This window comes from Parasteatoda tepidariorum, chromosome 10 (genome assembly GCF_043381705.1).
Source record: "Parasteatoda tepidariorum isolate YZ-2023 chromosome 10, CAS_Ptep_4.0, whole genome shotgun sequence".
In the NCBI taxonomy this organism is placed as follows: Eukaryota; Metazoa; Arthropoda; class Arachnida; order Araneae; family Theridiidae; genus Parasteatoda; species Parasteatoda tepidariorum.
Genome location: NC_092213.1, coordinates 23,380,211 through 23,395,147, shown reverse-complemented (window position 1 = coordinate 23,395,147; position 14,937 = coordinate 23,380,211). Strand labels below are relative to the sequence as shown.

At 28.1% G+C, this 14,937-nt stretch overlaps 1 protein-coding gene across 2 annotated transcripts; it reads right to left on the bottom strand.

The window, feature by feature from the left end:
- Positions 1 to 1,143: 1,143 nt before the first annotated feature.
- LOC107445293 (U20-hexatoxin-Hi1a) lies at positions 1,144 to 14,513 on the bottom strand. 2 transcript variants are annotated; one of them, XM_016059657.4, is made up of 5 exons: positions 14,441 to 14,513; positions 10,945 to 10,981; positions 6,298 to 6,340; positions 3,278 to 3,511; positions 1,144 to 1,327 (listed from the first exon to the last, which is right to left on the bottom strand). In XM_016059657.4, exons 2-5 carry the CDS (start codon positions 10,969 to 10,971, stop codon positions 1,194 to 1,196), a joined length of 438 nt encoding a protein of 145 aa, XP_015915143.1. In that variant the 5' UTR covers positions 10,972 to 10,981; positions 14,441 to 14,513; the 3' UTR covers positions 1,144 to 1,193. The 2 variants fall into 2 exon arrangements, with proteins under 2 accessions (XP_015915143.1, XP_042905088.1); XM_043049154.2 differs by lacking the exons at positions 10,945 to 10,981; positions 14,441 to 14,513 and adding an exon at positions 8,195 to 8,309.
- Between the last annotated feature and the right edge of the window lie 424 nt (positions 14,514 to 14,937).

Genomic DNA, 14,937 nt, shown 5'->3' with positions numbered 1-14,937 from the left:
TGACGAGGTGGGTGGGCTTGCGTGCTCCAGCAACCCACAGAGCTATGCCGGTGGTAGCGCAGCTGGTAGGATCTCCTATGCCGGGTAGGTCTTCGTTAGGTAGGAGTCAGACTAAGAGAGATACCTAGGAGAAGGAAAACTCCGATCCAAACCCGCGCCTATTGTCTGTTCTCCATGTTAGGAACGACTTGGGTGTCTGAGGAGCTAAGAAAGGCTTCTACCTCCAGGTGCTCCAGTCTTCGGGCAACCAGAGGCTGCAAATTACCTCACCATGAACCAGTTGATCAAAATAGAGATTTACATATCACTAGTACCCTATTTAAGAACTATATTTAAAAACACTTACTTTAGTTTAATCAGATCTTAAACTCATCCATAATTATTAAATTTTAAAAAAAATAGTATAACACGAAGACTAAGCTCTGCCTTCATCCTCGCAAAACATTTTGATATTATTTATTATATTTCTCTCTTTTGACTGAATAATTTACTCTTTTTAAGATATTATGCTGTGAAAACAGCAATTTTTAAATTAAAAATAGATTGAACTAGGAAATAACTAAAGGTATAATAGCAGATGATAAATCTAAGTAAGTGACAGGAGAAAAAAAATTCACTGTTTGTGTTTGACGTGCATAAAAGATTATCTCAAATTCCACGTTTTCTCCAATTACCCTCGCACTAAAATGAACTCTGGGTCTGAGGAGGTAGAGCAAAGTGCCAACTCTTAGTGAACGAACTATTCCATCTGTTTAGCGCTACATGGCTCTCAGCTAATCACCGAAGTCAAGCATCGCTGATGTGGTCAGTGTAAGGGTGGATGACAACTTTGATCAGCTTGTGATGAGAACGAGAGTGTGCGGTATTGTTACTCGTTAAACTGTTCTACCGCGAAGTACTCGATTTCGCGAGGAAGGAGTCGGGCTATTGCAGTGGGGGTGTCCTCCTGTCTTCCAAGGATCAAATTTGTGACTGCATGTCTTTGGATAATCCTCAGGGATGCTTCCCAGACCGTCGCCAATAGCCCATTGAACAGATCTAGTGCGACATAAATAAATAACAACGACAACAGGAACTACAAAATTAACTTAATTAGTGATAAAATAGATAAAACATACACATGCAGCATTAAAGAACAGAAACTATAAAAACTCAACAACTTTTATTTAAGCATAGTTTAAACATCCAAGAATTTAGCAGTCAACGCCTCCAGTCTTAGGATCGGTGAGAACCTTTCCGTTCTTGTCAACGCACCAGCATTCATCGTTGGAGCACTGTTTGCTCTGGAAATATCCGTTCTTGTCACACTTGGGGATGTAAGTGTCTCCTGTAATGTAAAATAAATAACTACATTAATCGTGTCATGAAAATGATTTACTTTGAGCTTAATAAATTTTAAGACTTAGTTTCAAATTGTTCATGAGAGCCTCTTTGGTTGAAGTTAACACGATTTTACCTATAATATGTCTTATTTCCAAAATATCTATCGTCCCGCAGTGGACTGATTGTAAAGACACGGTGCATCACTGGTTGCGGTCAGTAAGTGGTGAGTGACCACTTTGATCAGCCTGCGTAGGGATCAAGGGTGTGCGGTTTCGGTCCTCATTAAACTGTTATACAGTAAAGTTCTCGACTCCGCTCGCAGGTCGTCGGGCTACCAAAGCAGGGGAGCCAATCAACACCTCCTACAAGTAGAAAGGCCTCAGCACAGATCAATTTAGTAGTCCGATGTGACGAAGTTAACTGCGCAGTAGACGAAAAATAAGAAAGATGTCATTACGTTAGGGTTACTAAGCTGCGCAGTGGTTGAAAATACAAAGTATGTCATTACGTTTGGACTACTAAGGGATATTTATGGTAACCCGTGCTGAGGCCTGTTCTTTCTAGGAGGTGTTGAGCCAACCCTTCTGCAGAGAATCAAAATTGCGATGGTATGTGTTCGGATCATCCTCAGGGATGTTTCCCTGGCCGTCGCCAATAGCCCGTTGTGAAGTTCTAATGCGACGTCAATAAAGTACCTACCTGTATACCAAAATATATATAATTATCTATCTATCGCCTTTCTATTTTTTCCGAAATAGTTCATCAGATTTTCTAATTTAGATTAATTTATTATTCAAATGTAGGGAAGAAATGAACAGAACCGGGAACACGGACAGAACTGGGACATAGTATTTTAGACTAAGCTACAGCTGCCATCTATCATGAATAACATGAAACTAGTAGCAGATGGTCGCCATGTTATTTAAAGGTGAATGGAAGCTAGCAATTTGTTTGTCAATGTTTCAAGGCATTTGATCAGAAAAGTTTTGATCTTATTCGGTTGTAAAAATGAAGTCGGTTCTGAAAGTTTTGATTTTATAATCGATTTTATTCTTTAGTTTCCAATTGCTTGGATTTAATTTCTGAAAGTTCAACATCTAATAACAAATTTTTTAGCTATTATATTAAATTATTAAAACATATTTTACAATCATTGAAACATATTTTGCAATTAGAAAACAAATTTAAACAAGTTGAAATTTTAGAGCATATTGAACCATAATATCACCTAAATTTGTTTCGATCTAAATTTAAAGCCAAGTTTAACTATATAATCGAGCAATTTGATTCGTAATTGAACTTCATGATATGATAATATTATTCCAGTATAATGGAATCCGGGTTCGCATTCCTAATTGAGCTTTTCGTAGGTGCAGATATTACCTGAAAATTGCATGGTACAGATATCACTGACAGATTTCGGTATTCAATTATTATCAAGAGGTTTTAAGATACAGTTATTACCGACAAATTTTAAGGTACAGATATTACCTATAGATTTTAAGGTACAGATATTACCTACATATTTCAAGGTACGGATATTATTTATAGATTTCAAGGTACAGACATTACCTACAAATTTAAAGGTACAGTTATTATAAGCCACGATGGCACAATGGTTAAGGCACTAAGCTGTCTTTGTATAAGGCGGAGATTCTATCACTGGTGGCGGCTTGAAGTATACCCAGTTTTATATCAATGGATACACAATAAATGTGTGAAAGTGTAAGATGCTTGAAAATGTGCACAAAGCTGACAGCAAAGCCATCATTCTATTGTTGGTCATTAAATTGCGGAGCCAACTCTGAAGCAATTTTTCTAAGAGTCTAGTTTTGTTACTTGAATGTAAAACGAGATGCAAGTTTCGAACAAAGTTTTGAAGTTAATTTTGTTATATTACTAAAACGATTAAAAAAATTATTAATCGGATTCTTGCAGAGATATGGTTGCTTACCGGCTGTGATGGCATCATCCTTCTGTCTGACGCAATCGCAGGCCTTGATGTTCTTGGATGGGGTGTTGATGTTGTCACCATTTCTTCTGTAGCAGACACACCAGTCGTTGGCAGTGAAGCACTGGAGAGCGGCGTAGTCACCATTTTCTTCACATTCTGGGATCAAGTGCAAGATACTCTCGGTGAGGGTAGCATTCAGACGACGGGCACGATCCAACTCGCAGGCTGAAGGCTCTGCATATGAAAAAATGTTTAGAAATTGCTACACAGATTCTATGATTTACATAAGAGATTTCTAGTTATTTCTTAGACACATAGTGGTGTTCTCTAACTATTCGTAATACAACATCAACATATGCTTTTGATCAACATCAATGAGTGAACATAAAAGAAAAAGTTCACAAGAGTCATTGACAAAGTTATTCTCAGAAAATATATGTTTTAAGAACATTTACCCAAAAAAGAAATAAATCGGATCTAATGCTATTGAGATAATAACTGAATTATCAAGCTCTAGATAATATAAAAACAAAAAGATGATATAATGGAGTGTTTTCTGTATCCTCAAATACATAATTTAAGGATAACTGCCAAAAATGAAATTCTTTGGAGTTGTAAATAAATATTCAAATCAGAAAACAACTGCATTATAAAAACTAGAAGCATGTAAAAAGTAAGAAGAAAAAGCTGAACAATTTAACACAAGTGGATAGCGCAAAAAAGTGGAAAACGGCCACACAAAAAAGTTTAATTGAATGTCAACTGATTTAATACTTAATAAAAAAGAATTTTAATTCAAGAATTTCGTTTCCAATATGAATTGAAAAATTTTATTTTTAAAAATAAATTAGAAATCGCAAAATGTTTTATATGTTATTTGGTCAACTAAACTCTTGTAATTCAGCCCAGAATTTGTGGTATCAATATATTTTAAATTCATACATAACGCTATAGATTTACGTTGATAAAAACAAGTCCTTCTTTGATATGCTTAGTGTTGGGTTGTTGTTTTTAAGATAGATATCTTTACAGTTCTTTGAAGAATCGGGAAAATGAATGATTCCTATTTGTTTACTAATCTAATAACGGAATAATGATGGATTATTTGACTGTGATTCGTCCGAGGCGCTCTAATCTAAAGAGTTATAGATTTTCATATAATAGCGATATACTGAATATTGGAAATATATTCTTAGAAGCAAAAACAATTCTTAGAAGGGTTTTCTTGAAAAGTGCTCGTTTGAAAAAGAAAATTCCAATAAAACTTTAAAGCCTTAAACAAATTACAAAAAAAAAATTGCAAAAAAGTAAACTAAACATGATTATTTTAAATTTGATTTTTAAATTGGCAGAGCAGCTTCTAGAATTTTTTTTTAACGAAAAATACTAAAACATTGCAAAAAGCTAAGACTTATTTGGACTACTTTCTCAATGAATTTTAACCATTTGTAAAATGACCATAAGCTCAACCAGAGATCAGAAAGCAATGTAATGGTATGGAATGATATTCAAAAAGCAATGTAATGCTATGGAGAACTGAGCTATATATATTTAAAGATATCATATATTGTTCTGTTCCAATATAATGTTCACACTAATTTCAATACGTTAAGCTAAATTTAGTGGATATGAGAGTATATCTTGGAAAAAGCTGTAAGGAATCTTTATTTTATATCAATTCACCTAACCGAATTGACATTTCAACTAGATAGCATAGTCTTCATGATTACATTAATTATGATGAGCATTGTTACTTCTAAACATAAGTTTACAAACTTTTTCTTCATTTTTTACTCATTCGATTTCATTTATTTTTCATGTTCATTTGAAATATTTTTACATTTTCTAATTATATTTTACTTTCTAAAGTAATTTTTTATTTACTTATTTTTCACATTTCTTTACTATTTACTACTTCATTCTAGGCATTATTTTATCACAGTTTTAGTTTGTTCTTTCTCTTCAAAAAATATTTAAATTAGCTAATGTTTCTAAGAATTAAAACCAAAATCTCAAGACCCTGGATTGCATTTAACATAATATATAAACAGAAAAGGCTTTGTGAATATATTTATGAATATACTTTTAGCATTTTTAAGGCTACGACAGCCTGTTCACACCACTTTCAAGCGGTTTTATCAAATAATTTTTTTATCACTCCGTTTGGCAACTTTTTAACATTTAAAACAATTCAAATTCAATTAGAATATAGCACTATTATTTAAGAATACTTAAATGTAAAACAAAATTCCCTATTATTCTGATTCGCAAGAAGCTGTATTTCTATAGGTTTTCCAGATGGAAGAGGAGTAAATTTATACATGGAAACAATATTCTACAATCAGGATTCGTAACATAACCATAAATTGAAAAAAGAATAAAATTATAGCAGTATGATTCAGCTGTTGCCAGCAACTTAAAAGTATTTAAAGATCAAAATAGGCAAAAAATAGTTTAGGATAGGTTATTAAACTACGAGAATTATAAGTTTTACTTAAGAGCGTACATTGACTATTATTTAAATAACGCGCCAATTTATAAAAATCATAAAACCATAAAAAAGAGAATCATTATTATTTTATCGTCTGCTACTAGATATTTGTGAAAAGGCTTAAGAATATTTTAATTCCTAATAATTATCCAAAATTTATGAGTGAAGCATTAAACTATGATAAAATTTCCGGTAGTTTTCAAATGTATAAAAAAATATTGTATCTTTAAGGAATAAAAAGATAGAAATTTGAATTACGCAATAAAAAAAAATTCCATAGGCTTACAACAAAAATGTCCAAAAGCAACATATCAATAGTTTACCCTTACTGGTTTTTCTTTTAATTTTAACCAACTTTAATTTTAAAAAAAATTTATGATGCAAATTATTTAGCCCCTTTCTGGTTAGTTTCTCTTAAGAATAGGTTATAGACAATATCAATGCGAACAATTCCATAGCGACGAACTTAACATATCGTGCCGAGAATATAGTTTAGTTAGAAAAAATAACAAATATGCATTTTCCATACCTTTTTCATCATCAGCTGCAAAAGCAGTGGCGAAAAGGCAAAGCTAAAAAAATACAATAAAATATCTTAATTATTTTGTGCACATGAACAAATTTATAGCAGAGAAAACTAAGATTCTAAAACTCCAGGGTGCGCCATCTAGAGAGACGTGATAAAATTAAATGGGAGCGTGAGTTTTTGAGAAGAATTAGAAAAAATATATATGAGAATAAAGTATAGAAAAAAAATGCGAGAAAATAATAATTGAAAAAAATATTTTTCATTTACTTAAGGAATATCAATAAAATACATTCTGAGAAAATGAAAAATAATCTACACCTTTGCACAGATAAAGTATACCTATTGATTGTAACAGTACTGCTCAATATATTTAGTATCAATATCAAATTAAAAATAAGAATAATACTTATTTGTGACTTTCTTGGGCCTGTTTTGCAGAACAAAGTTTTTCGAAAGAAGGTTTAATATCGGATACTACTAGGTTTACATTAATTATATTAAACCTTATAAATATCTAATATTAATAGGTTTTGATATAATTATTGAACCTAATAATAATTATATTAATAGTATTATAGGTTTAAAAATTATTTACTTGATCTATGCTTTAGTATATTGTGATAAGTAGGAAGAAGAATGTGCATTATGTGCTGTTATGTTTAGTTATTTTTAAATATTTCTTGGGCTTGTTTTGCAGAACAAAGTTTTTCGAAAGAAGGTTTAATATCAGATACTACTAGGTTTAGTATATTAATTATATTCAACCTTGCAAATATCTAATATTAATATATTTTTATATAATTATTGAACCTTATAATAATTAAATTATTAGTATTATAGGTTTAGAAATTATTGACTTGGTCTATGCTTTAGTACATTGTGATAAGTAGAAAGTGGAATGTGCATTATGTATTGTTATGTTTAGTTGGTTTTAAATATTTTTTGGGTGACATTTAAATACTTGCAACTAATCACGTGGTTACGTGGGGATGTTAACGTTACAGCTATAACACTTCACTTTATTATCAAGCTGAATTAATTTTCGGATAAAATTTAATTGGATACCTGCAGGCGACGTTACGCGCGTGTATCGAACCTGATTGTCTCACCCATGGGCGACGTCGCTTGTAAAAAAAAAGAATCAGAATTTTGTATTCTTATTGCAATTTTGTTTATTGCAATAGATTTCAACACACAAATAATATATGAGTAATTAAGGTTTGTCATCAAAGTCGTCGTGTAGCTTTAGCTTCAAAATACAATTAAATTAGAACAAATTAAATGTAAATCAAGACAATAGTTAAAGTGTGAATGAGGAGGACGCGATGAGAACTACAAAAGAAATTTCGATCGCAAATATTAAAAGGTTGAGCATTTACATAATTAAGAATATTTTCTTCCTAACTTAGTGTATTGCATATTTAGTATCCGTTTTTTAATATAACACTTTTTTTCCACATTAATTTTTTTTTCTAATTTTGTAATTAATAAATTTATTTACTTTTATACTTAAAAATATTATTTTTCGTTACTTTAGGGTTCGAAAAGATGCAAAATAAATATTAAAACAATTCATTAATATATGTAATATGTAATACAAACATTTCCCCTGTGAATAAACATATTTAAAGTTCAAAAAGAAATTTTAAAACGATTTGTTTACATTCTTTTTTTTAAGAAAAAGAAAATAACCCTTTGAGACAATCAATGCTAAAATAAATGACTAAACTTTAAGCTTTGTAATACTGAGATGTCTTTGAGATGATATTTACTTAAAGTAAATAAACTATGGAAATAAATAAACTATACAAATAAATTAAAATTTGAGGTGTTTGCATTTAAATATACAAATAAATATTTTACATGCATTAATTTACTTTTTTGAAACCATACTTACAGCGAGAATTCCTACAATCTTCAACATGATGGCTTATCTGGAAGAAAAAAATTACCTTTAATAAAAATAATGGTTTACTGTTATTTTCTTTCTTAAGATTTTTAAGTTATGCATAGTTACTAAAGCATTCTTCCCTGTAATCTTTTAATTTTAATTAAAATTCTGATGCAATGTTGTATTTAATTTTTATTTTAATTTATGAAATTTCTTTACAATTGAACTCAAAAATTAAAAAAATCGCTATAAAACGTATTTTAATTTTAGAGCATTTCTATAAGGAATGCCAGTCAACCAACTAACATGAAAAAACTGAAACTACTTTACAATTCAGTTATTAACGATTATAAGTTCTAAAAATATTTATTTGTGATATCTGAAAACTTTGCTCACTTAATTAATAAAGATTGGGAAATATTTATTTGGGAAAATACTTCTGCAGTTTATATAAAAGAGTAACACCAATTTTATCTTAAACAGAACAGGCTACGTTATTTTAAAAATGCTTTAACATAAGGTTACACTCTACAAAATTCCGGATCAAATTAAAGTATAAAGTACCGGCACTTAGAGTGCATCATCCGTAAAATCTATTTCACTGCAAAATTAATTTTTTACCATAAAATACTATACAGTAATTCATCAATTTTGCTGTAATATTTATTTAATTAAGATGATTCAGTGGTTTGATGGCAATCATTACAGTAAAAACTACAGTATATCAGTTGTTGCGTAACATGTTTCAGAAAAAAAAGATTTTACGGTAGAAAATGCCCGCATCCAGAGTGCCGGTATTTTTACCATAATTTGATTCAGAGTATCTTACGGTGTAGATCAATAATGCATTTAATGCGATTATAATACATTTTTGCTTACTTTTTGGATAAATAACGACTGAATGTAAAATAGAGCAAAGATATAAAAAATATAATAAATAAACCGAGTTTTCTCTTTAAACTCCAGAAAATATTTAATCTCAACATTAATATTTAATCTAATAATAACTTTTAAAAACACTTCGCCTTCTCTAAATTTTAAGCTTTTAAGTTAACTCGATGGTCTTAATTTATCAGCACTTATTCACTGTTCAAAATAAGTTTAGAAATTTAATTGAAAATGTTTTTTTCTTAACACGTACTACTATCTGAAATAACTCTTAAGGTGTTCTAAAAGTTCAACAGAAATTATAAATTTATTAATTTGCTTCTTTAAAAGATGTTTCCTTAAAAAATATGGAATTAGTTATGAAATAATTTAATTATATAAAGAAAATATTTGAAATAATTTAATTATATGGAATTATTATAATGGAGAACTACGCATAGTTGTAGTTAAAAATAGCTTTTATAGTAAAAAATAATTTTAAAATTGTCTTATTTCCAACTATGAACAAATAATTTTCTTAAAAAATTTAATATTTTACTTTTTAATATGTCGTGATAGGCAGATATATTTAAATTATTAAGAATAAATTATTAAGATTAAAGAATTTTTTCTGAATTTAATGATAAAAGCATCTTTTGTATTTGTATATGAATGGAAATTTTTTTCGTTATGAAAAGGTGTGTTATGCAAGTTATTAGAAAGTTTTATTACGTTAAAAGCACATTTGAGAATTTAAAAAAAAATGATGCAGGCAATAGAATTATTTCTAAGCAATTATCAGTATTTATTAATTTAAATTTTGTAAATGCATAGGTGTAATACGTTTTTTTTAATTTCTGATAATTTCTGATATGATGATTTCCATGCACCGTAATGTTTTAGTTTGATAGTTTAAGATAAAAGTGTAAGAATAAGAAAAAGATAATTAATGAAGAGTAATTTACCGAGCCCTATTAACTTCAGTAAAAGTTAGGTTTAATGCAGTGACTAATGGCCTGGAAGTCGGAATCAGTTACATTGCGCTAAGTTCAAAAGGCAGAACAATATTCATATTGAATGAATTACACTTTGTAAAGCCTTAAAAACAAATGGGAATAAGAAAAAGCAAATAAAAAAATAGCGTAATTTGAGATAGTGAAGCACGCTTTAGCTGGTTAAAATTTTTTTTTTAAAGTGTTTAAAATAGAATATTCAGAAAAACAGAAAAAAAAGTTGTCTATTTAGCAAACTAATTAATTTTCTTTAAGAAATATTTTAATTTGTTTTACACTGTTTTCTTAATCTGTTTCAGATTATAAAACATTAAATATTTTTAAATACTTTTATATTAAAATTCTTTTAAGAATTGGTTCAAACCCCCCTTAGCCAAAAGGAAAAATAGATCTGTTAATAAGGTCTTAGAAGAGTGTTTTTTTTAAAACATTTATAAACTTTAAATAAAACATTTCAAAACCTTAAAAACAGTCCAGCAATAAGATTTTAGAAGAGTCCTAAAAACATTTATAAACTTTAAATAAAACATTTCAAACCTTAAATAATAGTCCTGTTCATAGGATATTAGAGGAGTTTTAAAAACATTTTTAATATTTAAATCAGATGATTCAAATCTTAAATAATAGTATCTCTATACAATGTAAAAATAAAATGTNAGGAAAATAACCCTTTGAGACAATCAATGCTAAAATAAATGACTAAACTTTAAGCTTTGTAATACTGAGATGTCTTTGAGATGAGATTTACTTAAAGTAAACAAACTATGGAAATAAATAAACTAGTATATAAATAAATTAAAATTTGAGGTGTTTGCATTTAAATATACAAATAAATATTTTACATGTATTAATTTAATTTTTTGAAACCATACTTACAGCGAGAATTCCTACAATCTTCAACATGATGGCTTATCTGGAAAAAAAAAATTTCCTTTAATAAAATAATGGTTTACTGTTAATTTCTTTCTTAAGATTTTTAAGTTATGCATAGTTACTAAAGCATTCTTCCTTGTAATCTTTTAATTTTTATTAAAATTTCGATACAATGTTGTATTTAATTTTTTTATTTTAATTTATGAAATTTCGTTACAATTTAACTCAAAAATAAAAAATCGCTATAAAGCGTATTTTAATTTTAGAGCATTTATATAAGGAATGCCAGCCAGCCAGCCAACCAACTAACATAAAAAAACTTAAACTACTTTACAATTCAGTTATTAACGATTATAGGTTCGAAAAATATTTATTTGTGATATCTGAAAACTTAACTGCTTACTAACTGAATTGAATAAAGATTGGGAAATATTTATTTGTGAAAATACTTCTGGAGTTTATATTAAAGAGTAACACCAATTTTATCTTAAACAGAACATTATTTTAAAAATGCTTTAACATGAAGTTACACTCTACAAAATTCTGGATCAAATTCCGGTATTAAGTACCGGCATCAACCGTAAAATCTATTTTACTGCAAAATTAATTTTTTACTATAAAATACTATACCGGAATTCATCAGTTTTGCAGTAATATTGATTTAATTAGTGCGATTCGATTGTTTGATGGCAATCATTACAGTAAAAACTGCGGTATATCAGATTTTTGTTCTGTAACATGTTTCGAAAAAAAAAAATGATTTTAAGGTAGAAAATACCGGCATCCCGAGTGCCGGTATTTTTTTACCATAATTTGATTCAGAGTTTCTTACGGTCTAGATCAATAATACATTTGATGCGATTATAATACATTTTTGTTTACTTTTTAGATAAATAACACCTGAATGAAAAATAGGGCAAAGATATAAGAAAAAATTTAAAATAAACCGGATTTTCTTTTTAAACTCCAAAAAATATTTAATCTCAACATTAATATTTAATTTAATAATAACTTTTAAAAAGACTTCGCCTTATCTAAATTTTAAGCTTTAAAGTTAACTCGATGGTCTTAATTTATCAGCACTTATACATTGTTGTTCAAAATACGTTCAGAAATTTAATTAAAAATGCTTTTCTTAACACATACTGCTATCTGAAATAACTCGGTGCACTAAAAGTTCAACAGAAATTATAAATTTATTAAATTGCTTCTTTAAAAGACATTTCCTTAAAAAATATGAAATTAGTTATGAAATCATTTAATTATATAAAAGAATATTTGACATAATTTAATTATACAGAATTATTATAATGGAGAACTACGCATAGGTTGTAGTTAAAAATGGCTTTTATAATAAAAAAATAATTTTAAAATTGTCCTATTTCTAACCGTGAACAAATAATTTTCTTAAAAAATTTAATATTTTACTTTTTAGTACGTCGTGATGGTCAGATATATTTCATTAAAGAATTTTTTCTGAATTTAATGATAAAAGTATCTTTTGTATTTGTATATGAATGGAAATTTTTTTCGTTATGAAAAGTTGTGTTATGTAAGTTATTAGAAAGTTTTATTACTTTAAAAACAAATTAGAGAATTTTAAAAAAATTATACAGGCAATAGAACTATTTTTAGACAATTATCAGTATTTATTAATTTAAATTTTGTAAATGCATAATTGTAATACGCTTTTTTAAATTGTGATATTTCCACGCCTCGCAATGATTAATTAAATAGTTTAAGATAAAAGTGCAAGAATAAAAAAAAATGATAACAAATGAAAGGTAATTTACCGAACCCTATTAACTTCAGTAAAAGTTAGATTTAATGTAGGGATTAATGGCCTGGAAGTCGGAATCAGTTACACTGCTCTAAGCTCAAATGGTAGAATATTATTCGTATTAAATGAATGACACTTAGTACAGATTTACTTAAAAACAAATGGGAATAAGAGAAATCAAATTAAAAAAAAATACTAGTGTAATTTGGGATAGTGAAGCACGCTTTAGCTGGTTAAAAAAATATTAATGTGTTTAAAATAGAATATTCAGAAAAACAAAAAAAAAGTTGCGTATTTAGCAAATTAATTAATTTTCTTTAAAAAATATTTTAATTTGTTTTACACTGTTTTCTTAATCTGTTTCAGATTATAAAACATTAAATGTTTTTAAATACTTTTATATTAAAATTCTTTTAAGAATTGTTTCAAACCCCTTAGCCAAAAGGAAAATAGATCTGTTAATAAGATCTTAGAAGAGTGTTTTTTTTAAACATTTATAAACTTTAAATAAAACATTTCAAAACCTTAAAAACAGTCCAGCAATAAGATTTTAGAAGAGTACTAAAAACATTTATAAACTTTAAATAAAACATTTCAAACCTTAAATAATAGTCCTGTTCATAGGATATTAGAGGAGTTTTAAAAACATTTTTAATATTTAAATCAGATGATTCAAATCTTAAATAATAGTATCTCTATACAATGTAAGAATAAAATGTTCAAACAGTTTTTCATTGCTGTTAAGGAATTTTCATTTACCGGAAAATCACATGGTGGGATTCAGTTTTCCCACATTATTATCCGTATTTTTTGTTGTCATCAGAATAGAATTAATAAAAGTCCTAAAGGCATTGTTTTCCCACAAATCCCTAATTAAAAGGTATTTGCCAGTAATATTTATTGTTTATTTTATTTTACTCTGCTATTATAATGTTTTTGATTGTTTTCCAAATGAAGTGTATATAGCTAAAAAGTTGTTTCGTTGTTATAACGTAATTCTACGACATTACCTTACCACGCTACATTTTAAGAAACACTCATTTGAACCAGTATATAATTTTTTTTACCGTATTACAATTATTATTTTATGGTGCAAATTACATAAAGATACTATTACAAATTACAGTTAAAGGAATTCGTTAAGAGATTACGAACTTAGCGATCAGCTTCATGCTCAATTCGATGCACAAATAAATTGAGTCCAGTCTATTTGGAGAACGAAAATATTAAATTACTGTTGAGAACTCACTAAATTTGTCAAAACAATGTACTTTTAATTTTGAATGTTATTAAAAAAAATATTATCGAGTAAAAGTATTTATATTCATTAATCTTAATCGAATCAAAAGGGAAATGTTTAAAAGTGAGACGGGGAGCAAAGGCGTAAGCAAATAGGATTAGTTTAGAACATAAAATTTATGCGCATAATTTTAAATTTTGCAGAAGAAACTATTTTATGCCAAAAACAAACAATCATGACTGGGTTGCGAACTTGAAACTTTGCCCCTAGATATACCTACAAAATGCTTCTACTTACAAAACTTACTTACGTTTACTTACAAAATACTTCTACATAGAACCAAATGGAAAATAACAGCTTCAAATTAAATTAAGACAACTTTATATTCAAATAAATTTAAATATGAAAATTATATTTTTTCAAAGAACTAACCCTAACTAATAATAATCTGTGAAAAGATTGTTAAAGAGATTTCTTACCTGAAACTTCTGAAAAGGTTTCTAAGTATGATAGCACCTTTTCCATCCATATATATTCAGATTCTTGCTGCACCATGTGTGAAATTTCTCACAAATGTTGAACCACATGCAGGTGTATTTAATTTTAAAATCTCGGCGTATCTCAGCCTTCGAATTAATAAACATGGAACAGAGAAAGCATTTTGATAAAATTTAAAGATAGCTCATTCTTTGTAACATAATTATTATCTTTAGCATAAAATTTATGCAAATTAACAAAAAACAATACATTAAACCGTTTTACTTAAAGAAAGCGTTAAAAAAAATCTCTGACCTTTAAATGGTATAAAATTGCGGATAAAATTACGCTAAAAAGTACCGGCATTCATGGTACCTGTACTCCTTAATCCATTTTTATCAAAAATTTTTACGGAAAAAACTGATATACCGTACTTTTTACAGTAATATTTACTGCAGAGCTATTGAATCACTGTAATTAAAAAATATGACTGCAAAAA